The 26,455-nt window shown below is 40.2% G+C and overlaps 1 protein-coding gene across 4 annotated transcripts in view; it reads left to right on the top strand.

The window, feature by feature from the left end:
• The window catches only part of s100p (S100 calcium binding protein P), a 62,246-nt gene extending 36,568 nt beyond the window's left edge, over positions 1-25,678 (top strand). The window contains exons 1-5 of one of the 4 annotated variants that reach the window (XM_072254569.1): positions 5,504-5,530; positions 5,608-5,718; positions 12,427-12,597; positions 18,698-18,893; positions 25,075-25,678. In XM_072254569.1, coding sequence (XP_072110670.1) covers positions 5,675-5,718; positions 12,427-12,597; positions 18,698-18,893; positions 25,075-25,347 — 684 coding nt within the window. In that variant the 5' untranslated portion in view covers positions 5,504-5,530; positions 5,608-5,674 and the 3' untranslated portion in view covers positions 25,348-25,678. Of the gene's footprint in view, positions 1-5,468; positions 5,719-12,426; positions 12,598-18,697; positions 18,894-25,074 lie in introns of those variants that run through there. The other 3 variants (XM_072254566.1, XM_072254565.1, XM_072254564.1) reach the window with 3 other exon arrangements.
• Positions 25,679-26,455: the final 777 nt, after the last annotated feature.

The raw sequence follows: 26,455 nt of genomic DNA, 5'->3' as shown, positions 1-26,455 counted from the left end.
ATTTACTAGCTAAAGGTCAAGCATGAACCTAATATTACACAACCCACACAGGACATCAGCACAATCATGTTTACTTGTGTGATCTGATATACTGTATGAACAGCTGTGTTCCCATTTCCATTGCAGTACAAGTTCACAAGGAATTTAAATATAGCCTTTGATTGTGTTTGTCCATATGAAAGCATGAGACCTAAGTCAGCATTGGACATTTATTTTGTATCATTGGTTTTGATACCAATTTCTAATTTTAGATCATTTAGCAAATGGGGAGACAAAATGAAAGATACAAAACATTAGTGAGAGTAAATTTGTTTGAATGATCACAAGATAACTGGAGAAAAATAAAATCTATTAAAAAATATTAACTTTTATACTGCCCACACAGAATAACTTGATGGGCTTTATGAAATTAAGTTTTTTTTAATATAGTGTTTTGTCATCTTAACAGTAGTGGGCTTGATACTTATTTTACCATCTCGGCAAGTGCAAACATACTGATTGCAAAGTTTGGCTCCTTGTTGCTTCTGATTTGGCCATTACAGATGTTGAACTAGTCACAGTACGGTGACTAATGTGTGCATGCACATTTCTAGGATTGAGTGAGCTGGCCATCACATAGTGAATGGCAAAAAAATACACATTGCACTGGCCATTGGTACGTCCATACTAAATTTTGTTGCCATTTAGACTTACTGTACTCTACAGGAAATAGTTTACCTGGTGCTGAAGTATATGGCCTTAACTTCAAGCTTCTGCAGAAAGCAGACATGGATGAGGATACACAAAATGTGCTAGAAAGTAGAGAGGAGGAGGGAGAGAGAGTCTCATATAAACTGAGGATCCTCATGGCAAAATTCTCCGACATGAACAAGGAGAGGTAGATTATAAGACATTTATCTTTCTGTAACAACACTATTACTGAAATATGTTATTTACTTCAGCTACAACACAAGGTCAGACCAGGGCAAAGACTGCCTCCCCAGTAAATTTCAATGTACCTCAGGATCACTCCAAGCTGGAGTTGAAGGTACTGTTCGTAATTTGTCATTATAAATATAAGGGAGGGACTGATGCATTCCATTTAGGAAGGCTCTGTGTATAATCCTTCTGTTCTTGCTAGAAGATAGAATGGAGATAACCTTGGAGCTTTCTCGTGGTATCGGGTACAATGAGCTGCAAACTCGCTTTAAAAGTGCCATATCTCAACATGGGTAAGACACTCCCCCAGGTGGGATTCCATTTCCATGAATTAAAGCTGATCTGTAACCACACATGGTGAGACAATTTTTTTTGTCTACTACACTGTCAACAGTCTTGTTTTCTGCACTTTTCAATATTTCATTTTCCATTCTGCACTTTAACCGCTATGACAGTCAGAAGAATAGCCACTGGCTGACAGAAGATGTCATTTGGCTCTTGTCATTATTGTGCCATTTGTAAACAGCATTCAGTAAATTCAGTGCTGCCAGGTGACAGCAGGACAGCTTTGGAGCAGCCCTCCACTACTTTGTAGGCTGTATGTTACACACCCTTACAAGGGCTCAGCCCAAGCATATGTGGAGCAGAAGAAGTAGATGCAAGAAAAAGGGGGCAGAGGGCAATGAAGGCGGCAGCTAAGAGCTTTCTGGCCAGCTCATCATGATTAATTCATCTAACTGCATAATTATCATCAATAACAAACCCAACTACACATTGACATGTTCATATTGGGCAGTCCCATGTTTTTCCCTCCCTCTGTCATTAATCATCCCATGGTTTTCTGCAGAGATAAATAGAAACTAACCTCAACAAAAATACCAAATCAAATTTGTTAACCAAAAGATCCCAAATTGCACACACATATCAGCTAATCATCTTTGAGCAGCCTCTGAGTGCCGTCTTGCTGGTGCTTTCTCTTTTCCTCATACCCCTGGTGTAATGCTGTCACTGAGATCACAGCCAAGTACTAGAGGGGAGACTGCAGATGGCCTTAGAAGCCAATTCAGAAAAAGCTTTCACTGTGGCTACAATCTGGGCTGGCTAGAACACAGGCAACACCATCATGTTGGTGAATTGTCAGCGATAGGATCCAAAATGATATGATCAGAAAGTTCACCTTCCACTGATCCATTTTTATAGTGGTCATGAGAGCAACAGGATAAGCGTAACAAGGTGAAAATTAGATTGGCAAATTATTGGCTAGTGGTGTGGTGACATCCGCATCCGCCTTTGCGGTGAGTGGTCCCGGGTTCAAATCCGGCCGGCTCCTTGATCGCTTTCCATCCGCGCTGGGTTGAGTGTCAAGCTAACAACTCGGCCTCATAATAAACAGACAAATGCCAAAGAAACTGCAAGGTTGCCGCCCGATGTGCCTCAAAGCACGGAGAGGGTCAACAACAAATTAGTCTGGATGAAAGAGTCATAAAATGCTTTCAGAATAGTTTGTGGAACAACATATTCTGGAGCCAAACAGAAAGTAGATGCATTAGACATGCTGTTGTGGATTAATTAATTAATAATTTCATAGTGAAGTGAAGATTCCTCTTTGCAGCAGTGATAATATTATTGACTTTTACATTTAATATGAGAGAGAGGAGAATCAGTTGTTGAATGTAATTCTGAACTGAAATAGGGATAACTATGGGAGTATGAAGGCAGAGCTTGCTAATGTGAGCAGGAAAATTAGATGCAGTGGCAGACATTTAAGGGTATCTTTCAGTATACACAAAACAGATCTGAATCAGATGACTGAATGTAAAAGAAACAACAAATAATGACTAAAAGATTAACAAGGAAGAATCCAGAAATGTAAAGTCAGATGGAAAGTGTTTCAAGAGAAACTTAGAACACGAAACGTTAGCAAAATGACAGGTGATCAAAACGATGACAGGGGTTCCCAACCGTTTTTATGCCATGGACCCTTAGCATCAACCAAGGTGTCGGTGGATCCCAGGATGGGAACCCCTGCTAGTGAGTCATTCTTGGAAATTAATAATGGAATGTACGGAGATGATAAATTAATCAAATAGGTATTGTGCATAAAACAAGCTGCTGTTGGAACTCAGCCGCTGGAGTGTTTTTCTCCGGATTTCAGCACCCAAAGCCTCTTGCATTTGTTGTTGCTACAAATGTTACAAGTAAAATTCCAGAAATAGCTGTTAAAGAAGGAATTGGGAGGTAGGAATTTAAGAAAATTACTCTGCCAGGGAAGCAGCTTTGAGCAAATTGAATGGGGCTACAGGCTGAAATGACTGAGTCCTGATGGAGTTTATCCAGAGACTTTAAAAAGTAGCTTGTGAGATAATTGGTTTTAATTTCATGACATATGCTGGTGATAATAAACCTGATTCTGATTGTAATTTTTCAAAATTCCCTAGATTTGGGTTGATCCCATTAGATTGGAACTTAGCAAATATATATTCCTTCATTTAGAAAGGGTAGGAGACAGTAAGCAGGAGTCTATGGGTCAGTTTAATGTCTTTAGTAGGAAGAATGGTTGAAGCAAGTTGTTCCTTTTTGCACCTTGTGGCACATCAGGCAGCATTTTTGTCATTGCCATTGCAGTTGACTTTTTTTTACAAGGCTGAGTCACTAGCTTGGCGCTCAACCCAGCATGGACGGAAAGCATGCAAGGATCCGGCCAGAGTCAAACTCTAGACCGTTCACCTCGAAGTCCAGTGCTAATGCCACTGCACCATAGGCCAGCTTGGTCGAAGCTGGTACTGGAGAAGCAATAGCAGGCCTCTTAGAAAAATCAAGATCATCAGACAGGGGAAGTGAAGTATTTTGAAATGAGAATCATGATTGGCCATCTTAGTGGAGTTCTTTGGAAAAGGAACATGAACTGTGGAAAAAGATGAATCAGGTGTATGATTCTAAGATTGGTAGAAGATATTCAATAAGATGAAACAACACATTGTTTCTGAAAATCTGAACTCCTGATGCAGGAGGCATCAGGTTAGTTTTGCCTGAGATTAGCAGACATAAATTGGCATTACTGAGGACTTTTCTATAGAGCAAAATTGATTATTTAGAGACACGGCACGGAACAGACTCCTCTGGCCCAATGAGTCACACCACTCAGCAATGCACCTATTTAACGCTAGCCTCATCTCATCATGGAACAATTTACAATGACCAGTTAACCTACTAACCAGTATTTCTTTGGACTGCAGGGGGAAACTGGAACACCCGGAGGAATCCCACGTATTCACAGAAAGAACATGCGAACCCCTTATAGATTGAGCCAGAATAGAACTTCAAAATCTGATGCCAGAGCTGCAGTAGCATCACACTAACTGCTACCTTACTTGGCACTCCCATGCCATTGAGAAGGCAGATTACTGGCATTGATGATTGATTTACAGCCTCTTACAGTACATGTAAATGGCACTGAAGGTTTGGTTGATAAACTTGCTGATAACACAAGACAGGTAGAAAAGTAAGTTATGAAAAAGATACCAGGATGTATTTAGATGAACAGAGGGGACAAAGTTCGAGTCAGAAGAATATAATGTGAGAAAACATGAATTTGTCTGTTTTGGCAGGAAAAAAGAGAAACACGATCTAAATGATGAGATATTGTACAGCTGTGATATGCAATTGATTCAGTTAATAGGGTGATGCTAAAGCTGCATCTAGAGTACTCACTTCCTTATTTAAATAAATATTAAGAATTGTGTTGGAAACAGTTATGAGGTTTACTAGACTGAAACCTGGAATGGGAGAGTTGGCTGATATGGGAAGGTTGGACAGATTGGAAGACTGAGATAGATTAGAATGCATGTGAGATCCTGAGGGATCTTGACATGCCGGTTATGTACAAGATGGGTGCTTTTCCATTGCGGAATCTAGACTAGGACTCACTGTTTTTTAAAAAAAATAAAAGCCTACACATTTATAATAGAAATGCAGCACTTTTCTTACTTTCATGAGTTTATGGAGCTCTTTTCCTCAAATGACAGTAGAAGTAGAGTCTTTGAATAGTTTTAAAGAATAGGTAGATGAATTCTTGAAAAGTCACAGGTTGAAAGACTAACAGAAGAGACAAGAGTTTACAATCAGTAAACCATAATCTTATTTAATATTTTACCAGGCTTGAGGGGCTGAGTGGCCTCTGTTCCTGCTCAGATTTATAGCTTTGAATGTTCATATCATCACTCTGAAAATTCAAATAAAATAAGAATTTCCCTCTTTCACTCTGTTAGCTATTAACCCATGCTCCTTTCTGTCACCCCGGTCATTAAATCAACACAAGGGAGCTTAAGTCACAAAGTTTACCTTCCACATCAGCAATTATTTGTTGCATAGAAGCACCTGTGAACTTCATACGTTGCTATGGCTTCCTTCCTCAGAACCAATCAGAGAACCTGTACAGGACGGCACTGTAAATCATTGTAGTTTAATAGCAGAAAATTGACAGTTCCTGATAAAAATCTTGCATCATCTAAGCAAAAAAACAAATTATAGTTGATTGAAAGATATAACACATTAAGCGAGAAAATTCTGAGAAAATTCCAAGTATTCCTGTTACATGGCAAGAGACACAAAAGTACACAGAGACTGCAAATTATTTGAGTTTTTAAGCAAGTGTGTTCAAATTAATTTCATGGATTTTCCCTTCAATAGGCCTCTTGAACGTAACTCAATTTCCTCCTCTTCTGTGAGAGACATCAACAGTGATTCTCTACCTAAAATGTTTCTGTGGTCCAAGGCAGAACAGAAAGATGAACCAGAAAGGTAAGCTCTAATTCCTGTCTTTCCTCCATTCTCTAAGGTAAACGATGAAACGACGGCCTCTGGAAATGCAACACATTTCCAGCCATCATGTCAACACTAAAGTTTAGTGATAAATATTTTTGCTGTGAATTACATCTTTCCATCTTAATGCCTCTGTTATTCACCTTTGATAGGATCACATCTTTTATTTTATAAGATATCAATACAATGTAAAGCTGTAAGGTAGCACAATTTATGCCAGGGGTTCTCAGAAGGCCTGCAGTACCAGATACGAAAAATAAATTATCTGTATTATTCTTAAATAGAATACAAATAATATTAGTTTTAGTTTAGAGGTTGATTAATTATTTATATTGATTTTACTTAGATTGTGAAAATCTCTAAATTTACTTGTTTGCCTCTGCTAACTTTAAACAATATCAGAAAATGCTTTTTAACTGACAAATATCAAAAGGGGCACTAGTTGAAAACCTGGAGGCATATGGAATTGTCACTGAACTGCTCATTTTCTGAAAGTGACTTATTAAACAGACAGTTTCAAATGACTTGTGTCACTGACTGAGAGAGGAATACAGATACAGAGCAGAAAGGAATCCCCAACTACACACGTTTTCCAAGTTCTGATTCCCCGTAATATCCAATGCCAAATTGTTCAAAGATACCTGTTGACTTATACTTGGGCATACCTCCCACTTTGATCGCTGGTAGCATTAAATTCAAGTACAATGATCTTCAAATGCTCAAGCCAAAGGCCATTGCGGGCATGAGGAGATGAATGTACAAATATACAACCTCTAGGTTATTTTTGGAGGATGTCTTTGAATTGTAATAAAGATGTCAATGTGACAAGTGCTGCAGTTGTCAACTCTGAGTATTACTCTGAGATAAATTTGTGCCCTGCTGCTATGCCTGATAAACATTAATAAATTATACGAGTGCTCCTCATAAAATCAGAGGAGATATTCTTTATTTTGCAGACATGGCATTTCTGAATTATATTTTCTTGATTTGCGGAGGAAAATGCATTTGGCTTCTGTGCTAAATACTCCATTCTTGATTCAATTAGTAGAAAATAATGTATTCAGTGTCCACTGGAATGATTTCCCACTTGGAACATAAGTGCTAAAGGCCACTTATTCTGCGATTGACTAATTGACTTCTTTTTCCACACACCATCAACAAAGAAATGAAATTGGCATTCACTACAGACATGCGGTAGAAATCATGCTGCATTCGGAATAAATTAATAAAATCATAAAGTGTCAGGCACATGGGCCAGAGGGTCCATCAAAACTATTAAATATCTCAGCAAAGAAGAAGCCAAAAAATTCTGCCAACCAGAGAAGCAAATGACGACTTGCTAAGTTTTGTGTGGTAAAATGCCGAATATAATAACAGAGTGTGGTATAGTGTGTCATGCCAGAGCAGTAAAGCTCGAGGGAAGAGAGGAACGTATGCCACAATATTTCAGATTTAACAGTCACATTGCTCATAGGTCATTTCACCAACTCATAGTTATGTGGCGCATTATGATCAAAGTTCGACCTTATTTTTCAGTGTTTATTAATAATCCTTTTCTCTCCTACAGTTATTGTCGTGAAGAAATAAATAAACAGCGTTTCAGTCTGGGTGGATGATGGTTTCCTCCCTGCAAAAACAACCCTGTAAAAATTGCTCTGCCTTTATAAATGCCGAACAGTATACATGCCTGGAAATATAGTGGACAAAAGTTAATGTAGAATGCAAAACATGCAGGCATACAGGGAAACTAGATGGCAAACGTTCCGTGAACAGTAATGTCAAGCTAAGTGTGGGATTGAAAGAGACCTTAGGACCTCAGTAGACCTGCACCAAATCACATGCAAATAGGGGAGTCAGGAGTAATTGAACAGGATATTGGACTACACAACTGGACGTGGGCTATCAGAGAGAGAGGAGGAAATGATAAAGCTGCACAGTGCCTTAGCTACACCTCATCTAAAATATTGTGTCTCATTAGGTGAGATAAAGAGAAAATTAATGAGGCTGTTTATCAGTGTCAGTTTATGGAAAAAGGCTAAATATGCTTGGATGAAAATTCACCCACACCCCTCCAGCATTTGGTGCTATGGAGGGCAAATCATCTCTAATATGTCAACTGATGCATGCATATTCACACCCACTGGAAGAAGGCAGATTATGACAGTCACATGCCACATTGATCTGATGCCAGCAATATTTAAAAAGAGTTCAATACTCCACATAACACCATCACTTCACCTCATAAACTGGAGATGTTCAGCTCAGGAAGGACAGATCACCATTAACCTCTTCCCCCTCATCTCTCAGCACCACCAACTCAATTATTGATTTCTACCTGCCACTTTTGCAATTTTGCAGCAGCTTGGTACTTTCCTGGGTTGCTGACCAGTATGCCATCTGTTTAGCCACAAGGTTAAAGTAAAAGGCAGCACTAAAGAATTTTTTAACTAAGTGTATAAAGCATTCCCAATAGTTTACAGAAACTATCTAATTAGTCCCACGTATTCCCTCTATGCAATCATCCATGTGTCTTTCCTTAACTTACACTCCCGAGGAGGAACACTCGAGGCTGCTTCACTGATGGAGAAATAATCAAGTTGGATGGCTTTGCAGAATGACCTAAAGTGGTGCCATGTCTGGAATGCTCAGCCAGAGACGGCAGTCTTTCAGCAGGTACAATGGAAGAGGGAGTCGGCTGGCCATTAGGCATCAGACACAACACTGGCAAAGTGATACTGGTGCAATCACAGATGCTGTAATTTTGCGAAGAGAGAAAAGGAGTATACTTCATGAAACCAATGACACCCTGCTTGGAGATACTCAAATAACCTTAATCTATTGGAGGACAAGATGCCAGAATTTGGAGCAGTTCTATTTAGAGCCTCGATGGTGCCAGTCTGAGCCACCATGAGCAAAATCCAAGCTTCTTTTCATGTAATGCTACTAGTTATGCTGAAATGCACAGTAGGGAGCATCTGACAAGTTGTATCACTGCTCAGTATAACACTGCACTGCAGCAGACAGGAAAGCTCTACAACTGGGAGTCAAAACTGCTATATGCATCATTGGTACCATCCTACCCACTATTGAAGATGCATTTACAGAAAGAGGCAATAACATCATGAAGGAACCCACCCATCCCGTCCCACTTCCATCAAGGAGTCTACATTACATGCGTGCCAGGACCACCAGACTCAAAAACTAGTTATTTTCCCCAAGCAGTAAGGCTGATCAACACCTCCACCCACTAACTCCACCAGTATTTTATTATTTCCTGTCAGGCATCTTATGTACAGCCAAGTGGCACTTTATAGACATACAATCAATGCATATAAGTTATCTTATATATTTATAATTAATGCGTTTTTTTTATTATTGTGTACTTTGTCTTCTCTGTTTTTTTTTGTGTGGCGTAACTATAGTTTCGTTCTCCCTTACATTTGTGTACAGGAGGTGACGTTAAATAATCCTGATTCTTGAAATGGACACCGACACATCAGAAACCCAAGAGAATGAGCAAAACCCACAAAGTGCTGCAGAAACACAGGAAGTCTGGCTGCATCTGTGGAAGGGAATAAGCAGTGGATGTTTTGGGCTGATAACCTTTGACTGGACTGGAAAGGAAGGGGTGCAACCAGAAATAAGAAAGTGGCATGGGAAAGGAGTACTGTACAAGCTGCCAGGTGCTAGATGTAACTAAGTGAATGGGAAGGTGGGTAGTTAGGGGAGGGGCATGAAATAAAAAATGGGGAGGTGATAGGTTGAAGGGGTAAAGGGCTGAAAGAAGAAGGAATCTGGTAGGAGAGGGTTGTGAAGCATAGAAGAAGTGGAAGGAGGAGAGGCGTCACTGAGCAGGTGTGAAGAAGAGTAGGGCTGAGAATGGAACCAGAATGGGGAATGGAAAAAGAGAGAAGGGGGACGGTGATGAAATTACAGGAAGTTGGAGAAATCAATGTTCATGCCAACAAGCTGGATGCTACCCAGACAGAATAGGAAGTGTTGCTCCTCCACCTTGAGTGTGACCTCGTCATAGCAAAAGAGGAGGCCATGGACCGATATGTTGGAATGGGAATGGGAAATCAAATTGCTATGGGAATCCTATCTTCTGTGGTGGGCAAAGTGAAGGCACTTGACAAAGCGAGGTGCTCCTCCTCCTTCCCTTTCTTCCTTAGTCCACTGTTCTCTCCTATCAAATTCCTTCTTCTTTGCCCCTTTACTTCTTCCAGCTATCACCTCCCAGCTTCTTACTTCATCCACTTCCCCCTCATCTGGTTTCAACTATCACCTGCCAGCTTGACCTCCTTCCCCTCCCCTGACCTTCTTATTCTGGCTTCTGTATTTTGTGTGTGTCACTAACATATCAGATGTCCCATTATGTTTCTACATTTGAGCTAAAGACATACCTCTAAATTCCTGTATTGAAAGGAGATGGGATCCGAGCTCAGCTGGACCCCACATCACACAACAGCAGTAAGAGATCTCAGTGAGCAGAGGACTAGTTGTGTCCTCATCCCCAGCTCAATAAAAGACCAGTCATTTGAAATATATGTAAGAGCCAGTATTCCAGTCCACCAGCCTGTAGGAATAGGACCCCTTTCAATGTCTAGCTGAGTATCCTAGACGACAATAATTTTACATTCTCTTGAGATTATATTAAGAAAGTCTTTTTCCACATATCACAGAATATCCCAGTAAGATTTCACTCCAGACCCAGCATACATCAGAGATTGTTTCCTTTTTCACCCAAGGGTGCCTAAGATTCCTTCCTGCAAGACCTAGATGAATTACTTCAGTTGCCCCTGCGTGTATTGACAAAGTAGCCAATTGTGACAAGCAGTACTAACATTGAAGCTCTCTGCTTCTTTCTTGACAAAAGTCCCAAATAGTTCCCTTCCACCACCACCACCCTCCTCGGTATGACAGAACTGGTCCTCGCCCTCAGCAAGTTCACCTTCAGCTCCTCCCACTTTCTCCAAACTCATGGACACCCGCGTGAGCCCCAGCTATGCATACATTTTTGTTGGCTATATGCAACAGTCCATTCACCAAGCTCCACATCTCTTTCAGTACATTGACGTCAGTATTGATGCTACGTCATGCACCCATGCTGTGTTCGTCAATTCTATTAACTTCACTTCAAACTTCTGCCTCCTCCTTAAATTCACTCAGGCCATTTCTGACACCTCTCCAATCTCTCTGTCTCCTTCGCTGGAGACAAGTTGTCTACCAATATCGTTTATAAGCCTACTCAATTCCTATGGCTATCTTGAATCTTTTACCACACTGTCTCCTGTAAAAATGCCTCTTCCTTGTCTCACTTCCTTCACCTCCACCATTTCTGTTCCCAGGATGAGACTTTCTTTTCCAGGACATTAGAGATGTCCCCCTTCTTCAATGAACAAGGTTTCCCTTCCTTCACCATTGATGATTCCTTCACCCGCATCTCCTCCATTTCCTGGATATCTGTGCTCACACCATCTTCCTGCTGCCTTAACAGGGATAGAGTTCTTCTTGTCCTCTCCTACCACTGAATGAGCCTCCACATCCAACAAATCATGCTCCGCAACTTTTGCCACCTTTGATGGAATCCTACCACTAAACACAACACCACCTCCACTCTCTGCTGTCTGCGAGGATCATTCTGTCTGTGGTCCCCTTGTCCATTTGTCCCTTCTCACTAATCTCTTTTCCGGCACTTATCCCTGCAAGCCAGAAAATGCTGCACATGCCCATTCACCTCCTCCCTCACCTCCATTCAGGGACCTACATAACCTTTCCAGGGAAGGCAACACTTCACCTGAGAACCTGTTGGGGTTTTCTATGATATCCGGTGCTCCTGAAGTGGCCTTCTCTAGCCTGACAAATCCCAACATAAACTGGGGGACCATTTTGTCGAGCATTTCCGCTCCACCTGCCAAAAGCAGAATTTGAGTGGCCGACCATCTTAATTCTTATCCCCATTCCCTTTCCAACATGTCAGCCCCCAGCCTCCTCTTCTGCCATAAAGAGGCCATTCTCTGGGTGGAGGAGAAGCATCTCATATTCTGTTTCCAACCTGATGGCATGAACTATGATTCCTCCTTCCAGTAATTTTGTTCTCCTTTCTTTCTTTTCTTTTTCTCTCTTCTTTCTTTCCCTAGTTGGCCTCTTACTTCTTCTCCTCACCTGCCTATCACCTCTCCCTGATGCCCCGCTTTCTCCTTTTCTCCATGGTCCAATCTCCTCTCCTATCAGATTCCTTCTTCTCCAGCCCTTTACTTTTCTGACTTACCTGGCTTCACCTATCACCTTCTAGCCTGTTCTCCTTCTCTTCCCCCCACATTCTTATTCTGGCATCTTCCCCCTTCCTTTCCAGTCCTGAAAATAGGCCTCGGCCTGAAACATTGGCTGTTTATTCATTTTCATAGACACTGCCTGACCTACAGAGGTCCTCCAGCATTTTGTGTGGTGCTGCTGTGGATTTCCATCACCTGCAGAGTTTCTTATGTTTTTACATTGAAGTCACTGCACTGTGGACCTTGATGTCGCTAAGTGTTATCTCCTGCTTCATTAACTTCTAAACTACTTTTTTTAAAAAAATTAAGCCATTGACATCTGTGATTCCACATGTCATAATATAATCTACTGCCATCAGCGTTTCAATAAAGGGTAAGATAGATTTTACTAATGTATCTGTTTGCATTTCAGAAGCATATATAAAAAGATAAGGACACAAGATATTCTGGACAAACGAAAAACGGACACCGCCCTAAAAGATGGAGAGAACAGAGCCATATTTCTGGGTGTGGCAATGCTGGTGTGTTCCTTATTGATTGCCTTCCTTTTGGGAGTAAAAGTGGTCCAACACAACAATGAAAGGTAGCTGAGATATAACTACTTGTTTTTTGATAGAGCTACATACAGATATAATGTTAGAACTACTAAACTTTGTTCCTCATCTCAGAACCAGTAAGTAGCTAATGAATGGAAATAGGAATCATCCTGGAAACTGTAGACCAAGTGAGTTTTATGTCTGTGGTAGGGAAGGTAAATCATTGTCACCAACATATCACCTGTGGAACCGGAGGAGCCAACACACTAGACCACCTTTATACCAAAATCAAGAGAACTTACCATGCTACCCCACGCCCACACTTTGGAAATTCTGATCACCTGGCTGTACTTCTGCTCCTTGAGTACATGCAGAGAGTGAAGACTGCAGCTCCAGTAGAGAGGACAAAGAAGGTATGAATAGGGGAGGTGCGGGAGCACGTACGGGACTGTCGGTGTACTGGATTGTATTCAGGGATTCATCTTCAAGTCTGAATAAGTATGCCACAGCTATCACTGACTTCATTAAAACCTGTGTAGATAAGTGTGTGAGAGCATACTGTATATACCCAGATCTAAAAGCCATGGATGAACCAGGATATTCGTGGTCTGCTGAGGGCTAGATCTGTTGACATTCAAGTCTGATGATTCTGGACTATACAAGAAGGCCATGGAGAGAGGTCTCAAGAGAAAAGGAACAATTCCGATTGAGGTTAGAGATGGGATCAGATGCACATCAACTCTGGCAGGGTTTGCAGGCCATTACTTCCTACAAAGAGAATCTTAACATCATGAATGGCAGCGATGCTTCATCACCAGATGAGTTCAACACCTTTTGTGGACACTTCGAAAGGGAGAATAAAACTACAGCTATAAGGCACACTGCAGCATCTAGTGACCCTGTGACCTCTGTCTCAGAGACCGATGTCAGACTGTCTTTCAAGAGACTGAACCCTCAAGAAAGCGACGGGCCCCACTGGTGTACGTGGTAGGGCTCTGAAAACCTGTGCCAACCAGCTGGTGGTTATGTTCAAAGACATTTTCAATCTCACACTGCTACAGTCAGAAGTTTTCATCTGCTCCAAAAGGGCAACAATAATACCAGAGCCTAAGAAGAGCAGGGTGAGCTTCCTTAAAGACTATCATCCAGTATCACTCACATCTACCATAAAACCATAAGATATAGGAGCAGAATTAGGCCATTTGGCCCATCAAGTCTGCTCTGCCATTTCATCTTGTCTGATCCAATTTTCCTCTCTGCCCCAGTCTCCAGCCTTCTCTCCGCATCCACAGTGATGAAGTGTTTTGAGAGGTTGGTTACGGCTAGAATTAACTCAGCGTTTAACACAATCTTTCCAACAGTTCTGGTCAAGAAGCTCCAATACCTGCAACTGGATCCTTGACTTCATCACCGAAAGACCACAGACTGTGCGGATTGGAAATAACATCTCCACCTCGCTAATAATTAACACTGACTAACTGGATGTGTGCCTGTCCCACTGCTCTACACTCTCTGCACCCATGACTGTGTGGCTAGGCACAGCTCAAATGCCATCTATAAATTTGCTGACAACACAACTATTGTTGGCAGAATTTCAGATGGTGACAAGAAGGCATACAAAAACAAGATAGATCAGCTGGTTGAGTGGTGTTACAGCAACAATCTTGCACTCAACATCAGTAAGATCAAAGAATTAACTGTGGGCTTCAAAAAGGGTAAGATGTGGGAACGACACTAGCCTTCAACAAGGGATCAGAAGTGGAAAGGGTGAGCAATTTCAAGTTCCTGAGTGTCAACATCTCTGACAATCTATCCTGGGCCAACATATTGATTCAGTTACAAAGAAGGCATGACAATGGCTATATTTCATTAGGTGGCTGAGCAGATTTGGTATGCCACCAAAGACACTCGCAAATTTCTACGTATCTACTGTGAAGAGCATTCTAATTGGCTGCATCACTGTCTGATATGGGCTGGGGGGAGTCACCACAGGAATCAAATAAGCTGCAGAAAGTTGTTTGTTTTTTTTAAACTAATTTTTTATGCATTTCTACAATAAAACTACAGAAAAAAACAACAAAATGGAGATTTATACAGTGCGAAACAAACAAATCCAATATATAATTCATAGCAATTTTAAAAAAGCACCCAAAATAGAATTATGTAAAATTAGTACCCACCCCAACCTCCCACTGAAAAAAAACCCAGGCCAACCATTTCTGTGTGTAAGAGAAAAAAAAATAATCTGAGCATTCAACCCCAGAGAACTGTAAATATATATAGGAAAAAAGTATAATGCCGACTACCAAAAGCGTAATGTAATTCACAACAAAAACAGTATAGCATTACAAAAAAAAGCTGAAAGTAAGAGATTGTAGCATACAAAAAAAAACAGATAAACTTAACTGAAAGAAGAGTTATGAAAATATTCAAGAGAAGGTCCCCACACCTTATGAAACTTTATGTCCGAATTAAGAAATGAATAATTAATCTTTTCAAGGCCAAACAGGCCATAATATCACTAAGCCATTAAGCGTGAGTGGGTGGGGCAGCATCTCTCCACCTAAGAAGAACCAACCGTTTAGCCAAGAGAGAGGCAAACGATAACGTTCGACATTTATTTGGACTCAGGTGCATATCTACTTCACCCAAGGTGCCAAAAAGAACAACCAGAGGGTTAGGTTCTAAATGGCAATTAAGAATATGAGATAGGGTTGAAAAACTTCTTTCCAGAATTTCTCTAGACTAGGACAGACCCAGTACATATGAATAAGGGAAGCCTCAGCCCCTTTACACTTATCACAAACAGGACTAATGTCAGGGTAAAACCGCGATAACTTAGTTTTAGACATATGAGCCCTGTATACAACCTTAAACTGCAAAAGGCAGTGGTGAGCACATAGAGAGGTTGAGTTGACTGACCTAAGAATTGAATCCCAAACTGCATCAGATAAGGAGATATTTAGATCATGTTCCCAGGCAGTTTTAATTTTATGGAAGAGGGCACGCCTCAAAATCACTAACTTATCCCAAATAGCAGATATTAAACCTTTAATATCCTTTATGAAAGTAATAATAATAACCTTTATGAAAGTTGTAAGCGCAGTCAGCTCTATCATGGCCACGTGCCTCCGCAGCATCCAAGACATTTTCAAGGAGCAGTGCCTCAAAAAGGTAGCATCCATCTTTAATAACCCTAATCACCTAGGACATGCCCTCTTCTTATTGCTACCATCAAGGAGGACTCACAGGAGCCCAAAGGTACACAATCAATGCATACGAATCAGGAATAGCTTCTTCCCCTCTGCCACCAGATTTCTGAATGAAAATTGAACCCATGACATGAACATCACCTCAATATCTTTTCTCTTTTTCACTACTTACTTAATCTAACTTTTTAAATAAATATATTTCTTACTGTATTGCAATGTTCTGCTGCCCTATAGCAACAAATTTCACAACATATGCCAGGGATATTAAACCTGATTCTCATTCTAATTCTGATATTGGAGAGGATTCCTAGGGGTTCCTAAACAGGGAGAGTCTGCATGGTTTTGTGCAGGGCAAGTCATGTCTCACTAACTAGATTGAGTTGTTTTTTGAGGAGGTGATGAAGATGATTGAAGGTGGAACTGTATAGATTGTCTATATAGACTTTGGTAATGTGTTTGGCAAGCTCTTATATAGGCACATCCAAAAGATTAAGATGCACAGGGTCCACAGAAACGTATCCATTTGAATTCAGAATTGGCCTGTCCATTTGGATTCAGAACCAGCATGCCCATAGAAGACAGAAGAGTAGTTGTTAAAAAATCTTCTTCTGGCTAGAGTTCTGCTGCAGTCCGTACCAGAAGCTCTGTAGCTTGTCATATATATAAATGATCTGGATGAAAAAAAACATGGATGGGGTGGTGGGGGGGGGGGTCAGCAAATTCGCAAATGATACTAAGATTGGTGGTGTTGTGGATAGTGCAGAAGACTGACAAAGGATACTGTGAGATACAGACAACTTTTAGATATGGGCAGTAAAATGTCAGATGAGGTTTAAGGTGTGAGGTGTTGCACTTTGGGAGGTTGAATGTAAAGAGACAGTACACTGTTAATGGGAAAAACTTTAACAGTTTTGATGCTGGTGCACAGTTTGATGGGTGGTAAAGAAGGCATATGGCATGACTGTCTTTATTAGTCAAGAAATTGACAGGAGCTGGGAAGTTACGTTGCAGCTTTATAAAACTTGTTATGCCACATCTAGAGTATTCCGCTTGCTCCTTTGGAGAAAGAATGTTGAAGCTTTAAAGAGGATAGTGGCTAATCCAGACAACATCACAGTAAACCAGGAATGGTGGAGGATAAGGGGAGACTTGATAGAAGCTTATAAAATTATGGAAGGCCCAGACAGATAGACAGAATATGCCTTTTACTCCAGGATTGAAATATCTTACACTAGAGGGCATCCATTTAAGGTGAGAGGGGGCCTAGCTCAAAGGAGATGTGCAGGGAATTTTTTTAAAAAACACAGACTAGTGGGTGCCAGGAATACACTGCCAGAGGTGGTCATTGAGGCAAATATGATGGAGGCATTTAAGAGATTCTTAGATATGTACATGAGTGTGCAGAGAATGGAAAACTGTGGAGTTACATAGGCAGAAGGGATTCGTTTAGTTAGACATTTAATTAACTGATTTAATTAGTTCAGAACAACTTTACGATCTGAAGGGCCCATTTTTGTGTTGCATTTTTCTATGTTCTATCCAAATTAACCATATATTTTAATCAAAATTAGGAAATAAGACATGATTAGATGGAGTCAGAAGTATGTCTGTATTCTTTATAATTTATAAAATGATTTGTGCTGTGAATTGGCAAGTTAAAAATTGAATGTAAACCATATGTTTAATTTATTGTATCCCTTATGTATACAAAAAATCAGATGCTTAATTTAATGTTATGTATACAATCTATACCATGTGTATAACAATATATCATGTTTTAATTTAATATGTCAATTTAAAAATCTTTCATACATTCTGACATATTCTGAAGTATCATGACACAAAAATACTGTTTGCAAAATTTAAATCTGAAATCTATTACATTTAGTTTTAGTCTCTCCTACAGGGAAACAAAGTGCTATCTGGCCTACACATATCTAATATATCCATTAAAATAGCTTCTTATTTTATCCCTATGTTGATAAAATTTAAAGTTTCGATATTCTTTCTTATTCCTGCCAGCCAGATTCCACTAAAAGACCTTTCCAGGAATCTTGAGTGTGAACTGCAACCAAAACAGGATTGCAGATAAATAATCAAAATTTGCAACAATGTTTAGCATTGTAATCTCCTACTGTGAATATTTATTTCATTATGAATTCATTATTCCTAAGAAATTGTTCTTTGGACTAGATACCTGAGAGTGTACCTGGATGACAGACTTGAGAAGAGCACCAACACAGAGGCTGTGTACAAGAAGGGCCAGAGTCACCTCTACTTCGTGAGGGGACTGAGGTCCTTTGGAGTATGTAGGCCTCTCCTTTGCATATTCTACCAATCTGTTGTTGCCAGTACAATCTTCTATGTTGTAGTGTGCTGGGGCAATGGCATCAACATGGGTGATGCCAACAGTCTCAATTAACTGATTAGAAAGGCTGGCTCTGGATATTTGGGAGGCTGTGGTAGGCCAAAGGACCCTACGGAAAATCCTGGAAATTCTGGACAATGTTTCTCACCTTCTGCATGCCACCTTTTAGCAATAGACTAAGACAACTGCACTGCTCCAAAGAGCATTGTATTAGGTTGTTCTTACCCTCAGCCATTAGGCTCTATAATGAGTCAATCTTTAGCCCGGAAATGATGACCCCCCTCCTGTTAGACTGTTTGAGGTAACTTGTTTTCTAATTTTTACCTACTTCTAATATTTGTATATCTGTGTATTTGAAATGCTACTGTGACACTGTAATTTCCTTTGAGATCAATGAAGTATCTGTCATCATCATCAGATGTCAAGTACAATAGAAATCAAAATTCATGTTGTGGAAACCATGAAATGGATTTATATATTTTTTTCATGTAGTTTAATTCTAGATCAATTCTTATATCTTCATTTCATTGATAATTACTCACCCTGATATCCACTCAATTTTGTTAGCGTTTGGACAGAGGTGTCAAAGTGCACCTTCCTTGAAGCAAGAATTGCAAACTGCAGAAAATGCAACTTCAACTGTGGGCCAGATTGTTGGAAACCATCACAGTATACTTGCCTGCAGGTATACGTTAACATATCCTCTTCAGGGATGAAGGTTATGCTACACCAATCAGAAGAGACTGTACGCTTCAATTCTGAGGTAAAAAAAAACTTACTACAGACTCCTATAGGAACTCATTAGCTTGTCAGTTGAAATGACAATGAATCTATAGTGTTCAGTGATCTTAACAGGGATGAGAGAAGAAAAAGATGGAAATACAACAGAGCCTGTTAATAGTATGTCTAATGAAGGTAATAGTCCAAGTGACAATATATATGAATTAAACATTGCTGGTTGTAAGAAGGATGTTTCTGTTTTTGTGAATATATAATTAGAAACTCACAGTTTTCTGCCATGATTTTTATGCTGCCCTGCATTTCAAGTGGATCTCCTGGCACATACTTCCTCAAGGAAGCTGATTCCACCTGAAAATAGACAAAGCACAAAGTGACACTGTGTTCTCATCATAAATCCCATGAAACGTTTTGATGCCTGGTTAAGCCACGGCCCTAAGCTGAATCAACTAGATCTGTAACATTGCATAATAGATTTGTCCATCTCCAATATTCACTAAACTCTAAAGCATTTAAAACCTATTAAAATTTAGAACACAGAACAGTCCTGTACAGCACAGGAACAGGCCTTTCAGCCCACAATATTGTGCTGAACCAAATAAATTCGTAACCAAATAAAACAATCACTTATGCCTACACAATGGCCAAATCCCTTCATTTTTCTCATATTCATGTGCCTATCTAAATGTCTCTAAAAAGTCCCTAATTTACCTGCCTCTAACACCACCCCAGAGCATTCAAGGAACCTACCACTCTGTGTAAAAACAACCTGCCCCTCACATCGCTTTTAATCTCTCATTTTAAATGCATGTTCTCTGGTATTAGACATTTCAGCCCTGGGATAAAAGCTACTATCTGTCTATTCTATCTATATCCCTTATAATCTTATAAGCCTCTAAGATCTTCCCTCAGCCTCCGTCATTCCACAGAAAACAACCCAAGTTCATCCAACTTCTCATTATAGTACATGTCCTCTAAACCAGGGAGCATCCTGGTAAACCTCCTCTGCATCCTCTCCAAAGCCTCAATATCCTTCTCTTAATGGGGTAACCAATACTTTATGCAATGCTACAAACTAACTAGAGTTTCATAAAGCCGCAACTTAACTTCTTGACTTCTGAACTCAGTGCCTCAACTAATAAAGGCAAGCTTGCCGTAAGTCTTCGTAACCACCCTATTAACCTTTGTGGCCACTTTCAGGGAGCTGTGCACTTGGACCTCAAGATCTCTCTGTTCATTAACACCATTAGGGGCCTTGCCCTTAACAGAGTCCTTTCTCTTTCCATTTCACCTACAAGATGCACACATCACGTTCAATTGGGTTAAATTCCACCCATATCTGCAACTGATCTATATTCCATTGTATTCTTTGCCAGCCTTCAATGATATCCACAACACCACCAATTTCCATATCATCTGCAGACTTGCAAACCACCCATCTACATTTCCATCCAGGTCATTTGTATCCATCACAAACAGCAGAGGTATTAGTACAGACACTAGCGGAACAACACTAATCACATATCTCCAGCTAGAATCAGTCTCATTGACCACTGTTCTCTATCTTCTATGGGCAAACAAATTCTGAATCCAAACAAGCCAATTCACCATTGATTTCATGCATTTTAATCTCCTGGATGAGCCTCCCAGAAGGGATCTTGTGAAACGCTTTACTAAAATCCATGTAGACAACTTCCACAGTGCTACCTTCATCAATCAGTCTTGTCACCTCGTTGAAAAACTCAATCAAGCTAGTAAGACAGAACTTGCCCCCACACAAAGCCATTATGGCTGTCCCTCATTAGGTTATGGGTTTCCAAGTGCTCATAAATCCTATCTCTAAGAATTCTCTCCAGTAACTTACCTACCGCTGATGTGAGACTCACCAGTCAGTAGTTCCCAGGATTATCCTTAGTTCCCTTCTTGAATAGTGGAACAACATTGGCTACTCACCAGTCCTCTGGGACCTTGCCTGTGGCTAGATAGGACATAAAGATATAGGTCAAGGCCCCAGCAATGTCATCGCTTACCTCTCCCAATAGCCTGGGGTATAACTCATCAGGCACGGGGTCTTATCCACCTTAATGCTCTTTAAGAGGCCCAACAACTCCTTCCTCCTTTACCTCAAAAAGCCATAGCATATTTATGGGCACAGATCATCCAGTCTTCCATGCCCAACTCCTTGGGAAATACTGATGTAAAGTACTCATTAAGCTCCACACCCACATCCACCACATCGAAGCAAGTATTTCCCCCTTTATCCTTGTGTGGTCCTGCCCTCTCTTTACATATGACATACCAAGGCACAACACTTCACAGTTGGTTGGGTTAAACCCCATCTGCCATTTCTCCGCCCATATCTGCAACTGATCTATATCCCACTATATTCTTTGCTAGTCATCTACACTATCCACAACACCACAAATCTCCATATCATCTGCAAACTTACTAACTCATCCATCTACATTTTCATCCAGGTCACTTATATATGTCACAAACAGCAGAGGTCCCAGCACAGATCCCTGCTGAACTCCACTAATTACAGACGTCCAGCTAGAATAAGTCCCTTCAACCACTACTCTCCACCTTCTATGTGTAAATCTGTTCTGAATCCAAACAGCCAATTCACCATTCATCCCGTGCATCTTAATCATCTGCATGAGCAAAATTTATCACACTTTTTTAAATTGAAGAATAATCAGTCAAGTATTAAAACAATTAAAAACTCCAGGAAATACTTTAAAATAATTAAATAGATTTAACTTAATTCAATCAATTCTGAATTATATTAATTACCCCTCTCCTTCACACTCATTACGCTATATTAAAAGGATCTGTGCTAAATGTTGCCTGATGCAGTTGTTGTGAGCATATTTACCAGTGTAACGTTAAACAACAGAGTTGATAAGCTGCGCGAAAGTTGGAACATGGATGTTCGTGTTAATCAGTGCTAATTCTGAAAGTTACACATGAAAACATTTTTTGTGGAAATTTTGAGTTAGCGCATATTATCGAGCAAATATGTAATTAGAAAATTGCTCCTCTAATGTATAAGTGGGAAAAAGAAGTAAACTTGGGCCAATAGTTATGTCTACAGTATGCATCTTTACCAGCTAGTCACTAACACAAGAAAATCTGCAGCTGCTAGTGAACCAAAGCAACACACACAAAATGCTGGCAGAACTCAGCAGGCCAGGCAGCATCTGTGGAATAGAGTAAACAGGCAATGTTTTAGGCTGAGACCCTTCTTCAGGACTAGAAAGAAAGTGGAGAAGTCAGGGTAAGAAGGTGAGGGAGGGGAGGAAGAAGTACAAGCTGGCAGGTGATAGGTAAAACTGTGAGAGGGGAAGGGGTGAAAGCTGGGAAGTTGACTGGTGAAAGAGATAAAGGGCTGCAGGAAGAGGAATCTGATAGGAGCAGGTGGAAGACCATGGAAGAAAGGGAAGGGGGAGGAGCACCAGTGGGAGGTGATGGGCATAAGAGGAGATAAGTGAGAGATGGAGCCAGTAATGGGGAATGATGAAGGAGAGGAGGTGGGGGGGGCAATTAACTAAAGTTTGAGAAAACGATGTTAATGCCATCAGGTTGGAGGCTACCCAGATGGAATATAAGTCACCGCTACATAACATAGAATCAGGCGTCTTATATTTATAGTTGAAGTAATGCCATTTATATGGATCACTGGCAAGTCACATACTCTGTCCATCACATTCATTAGTATCTGTGGTGGAGCACCATTATTTTTGGTTTAACAATAACTGATTCAAAAAACAGACAGCTTTAAAAAGCAATGCTTTTTGGCCTTAGTAGAGTAGAAGAGGGTCTACAATAATCAACTATTTTATATAGTGAAAATGAGCCACTGTGGTATCATATGTGATTAGGCCAACCTGCTTCTGCTTAAAGTAAGTACTTGCCCTTCAGGCTCATAAGATGCCTCTCCTTGTTGGCTTTTTTTTTCAAACCAGGGTTAATTCAATGTTGCTATGGGTTCATAGCTGGATTCTACTCATGAATTTTGGATTCTGAACCTTGACCTTTTCCCCTTCATCAATATTATCTGGCACAGATATGCAACCACTGTATCCAGAAAAAATCGAAGAGGGATATCAAATCTTAAAATGAAAGGCAGTAAAATATTGATGGAGAAATATTAAATATGGAAAAGCAGTCTGCCATTAGTGTCCAAAGATTCTGCTGTAATTGTCAAATCCTACACTGTGATTATTTTTTCCGCCTGGATGTTGAGAGATTGGTACTCAAGCATTGGGGAAAGGCAGCTTACCTACCAATTGAATGCCAGAGCAATTTCTATGTGTGAGTTTAAGTAGACAAAAGCCCACTGCTATTTATCCTTTGGGTTAAGGAACCTGTATCTATTCAGGATCTTTTCCTGTTCTTGGACAAAATTATAATTTTGATGCTCTGTATGTAAAGCCTAAACTTTGACAACATAAATGAGCCCCAGACAATATTTGCCAGCAATCTGGCTCCATAAAACAAAAGCTCTCTGTTAGTTTCTTACTGGGATTGGATTCTCTCCCAGAGCTCAACTGTGAGCTAGCTCACCACAGAAATCAACTAATTTGCTTCTTCAAAATGACCACAGCAGGTTACCCAGTTTACGTGGCACAGTGACTCAGCATGCAACAACAATGCTTCACAGTTCCAGCAACCCGGGTTTGATCCCGATCTCACCTTCAGGTGGAATATGAACATTCTCTCCGTGACCATGTGGTTTTTCACTCATGCTCCGGTTTCCTCCCACAGCCCAAAGATGTGTTGGTTGGTGGGTTAATTGGCTGCTGTATTGGGCAAATGAGGATGCAGTTACTGTCAGGGAGGGAAATACGTAAGGGAATGGGATTGATGGAATTTCTGTAGGAGCTGGTATAGACTCAAAAAGCTGAATCCTAAATCATAAGAAATAATGGAAATGAAGAAATTTTCACTCATTGTTTGACAGTGCATTCAATTAAGGACCCAGCCTTAAACAAGTTCAGAAGGTAGATTGCACTTTACGATGAGCAAGCAGAATATACTGTTTCTGTCAGTGCTACCCATTTGATAATTCATGTTGAACTAAGTAGTTCTTCAGTAAAAGACAATAGCAAAATCAGTAAACCATAAATAAGAGAGATTTTGCAGATGCTGGAAATCTTGAGCAATGCACACAAAATGCAGGAGGAACTCAGCAAGTCAGGCAACATCCGTGGAGGGGAATAACAGTTGACCTTTCAGACAGACTCGTCGGTGTGGGAGTGGATCAAACACCTTTGATCTGTCTGCCCCAAAATGCAGGTCGCCAGGAGGCTACCTGTTTCAATTCGGCTTCTGGTTCCCATTCTGACATGTCTGACCATAGCCCTCAGCACTGCCACAGTGACACCAAACTCAAGTTGGAAAAGCAACATCTCATATTCAATCTGAGTAGCCTCCAATCTGATGGCAAGAGCATCAATTTCTCTAATCTAAGGGATTTGTTTCCTTCCCTTCCTTCCTTTTCTATTTCCCATTTTGGTTACCCTCTCACCCCTTCTCTTCTCTTCACTTGCCAATCACACCCCTCTGGTTCCCTTTCTCCTTACCTTTATTCCATGGTCCACTGTGCTCTCCTATTGGATTTCTTATTCTTCAGCCCTGTATGTCTTCCACCTAACACCTCCCAACTTCCTACATCTTAGCCCTTCCCCCCCCCACCCACAGACCTTCCCCCTCACCTGGTCTCACCTATCATCTGCCAGCTGTACTCTCTCCCCTCCCCCCACCTTCTTATTTGGACTTCTGTGCTCTTCCTTTCTAGTCTTGGTCTGAAACGTTGACTGTTCATTCCACTTCATAGATGCTGCCTGACTTGCCAAATTCCTCCAGCACTTTTTGTGCATTGATCACAATCAAAGAGTCAAATTAGCTAATTCCCTGAATTATGACCATTTGGTTTATAGAAATTTACCTCTATAGAGTTCACAAATCACTACTCAAAACTTGCATTCCTTGCTGGATGTGTATATTACATTACCTCATGTTACAGCCCATTTTCTAGAAACACGTAATTTCCTAACCTGCACCCCCCCGCCAACCCCAGCTTCCAGTATCATGGGTTCACCTGTGCAATTTTTCCAGACTTTTAAATTACCTGCTCTGTATGATCAGAGTGCAATAAACCTGCAGGTAGAAATAAATGGTCCTTTTCTTTTATTTTTCAGTGTTTCTGCACTTCAACTTGTAAAAGGAATCATGCAGAAAATGAAATGCTATTGGCTTCTCTTAAAGAAAACATCACTCAGTTCCAGTCTTTTCCATGTTATTATGATCCGAAAGGAAGACAAAGGAATGTTCTCTTGGCAAAATTTGACATGTTTAATGCTTTGTGTCATGCAATGCTCTGGCCTTCTTGCATGTTTCTTGGTGGAATTGTACTTGTCAGCCTGGTGAAGCTCACACAGTACCTGTCTCTGCTCAGCGAACAGTCCAAGTAAGAAATTGAAAGGAATGAAAAAACAGTTGCCAATGTTCATCAAGGTTCCTTAAGAATTGATACATATAATGTACCAAGCTGAAAGCAAAAAAAATCACAGGTCTTTGTTACACAGTTTCAAAAAGCTCAAAGTTTAGCTAAAAGCTAAAAGTTTATTTATTAATAAACAATGTAAAAATCTTCAAGTACTGTACCTGCAAAATTAAAAAATATCTTCAAGCTGTTACTAATGATTAACACAAAGTTAGCTAAGCAAATACAATTTAGCCCAACTAAACGATAATTGTGGATTAGAAACAATCACATTCGAAGGATGACTTTGGTAAATAAAAGCAAACAATGAAAATATTTACGCTATCATTGGTATTCGCTGTATCTCAGATTAATCCTATCATTAATATAGATGTTTCCCATCTTTAAATAGCAATTTTTAAAAAAAAATTGTAAATAATTTTACTTCCATCTAGTTTTTATACAATATCTAGATATGTTTATTTAAATAACTAGTGGATTGACAAAGATAATATTTTGGTAATTGTTTTCACAAAAAATAGAGACTGCAGTTCAAAAGGAACATTAAGATGTAGATGAATTCCATGCGCCACAGCTACGGTTAAAGTATCAAATATGTTTTCAAGAAAGTTTTGTACTTTTGGTATAGGTAAATTACAAGGCATAAATATAACAACTGATGAGATTGATTCCAATCAAGCAAACTAGTTTTTTTTCAGGACCATCTGAAAACAGTGGGAAAACTAACACAAGAGATTCTGCAGATGCTGGAAATCCAGAGCAAGACACACAAAATGCTGGAGGAACTCAGCAGGTCAGGCAGCATCTATAGAGAGGAATGAACTGTCATTGTTCCAGACCAACATGATGACTTCATCAGGTCCTGATGAAAAGTCTTGGGCCAAAACATCAACGGTTTATTCCCCTCTATAGATGTTGCCTGACCTGCTGAGTTCCTCCAACATTTTGTGCACCTTGTCTTAAATTAATGAAAGTTAAAATGAAATTTAAATAAAACAAGAACTAAAAGTTAAGGTCAATTAAGACTGAGTGAATTAAATGCCATGTAAGGCAAGGAAAGAGAAACCAAGTTCAAG

This window comes from Mobula birostris, chromosome 4 (assembly GCF_030028105.1).
Source record: "Mobula birostris isolate sMobBir1 chromosome 4, sMobBir1.hap1, whole genome shotgun sequence".
NCBI lineage: Eukaryota > Metazoa > Chordata > Chondrichthyes > Myliobatiformes > Myliobatidae > Mobula > Mobula birostris.
Note: the sequence above shows the minus strand (reverse complement) of the source record. Positions and strands in the feature narration are given on the sequence as shown.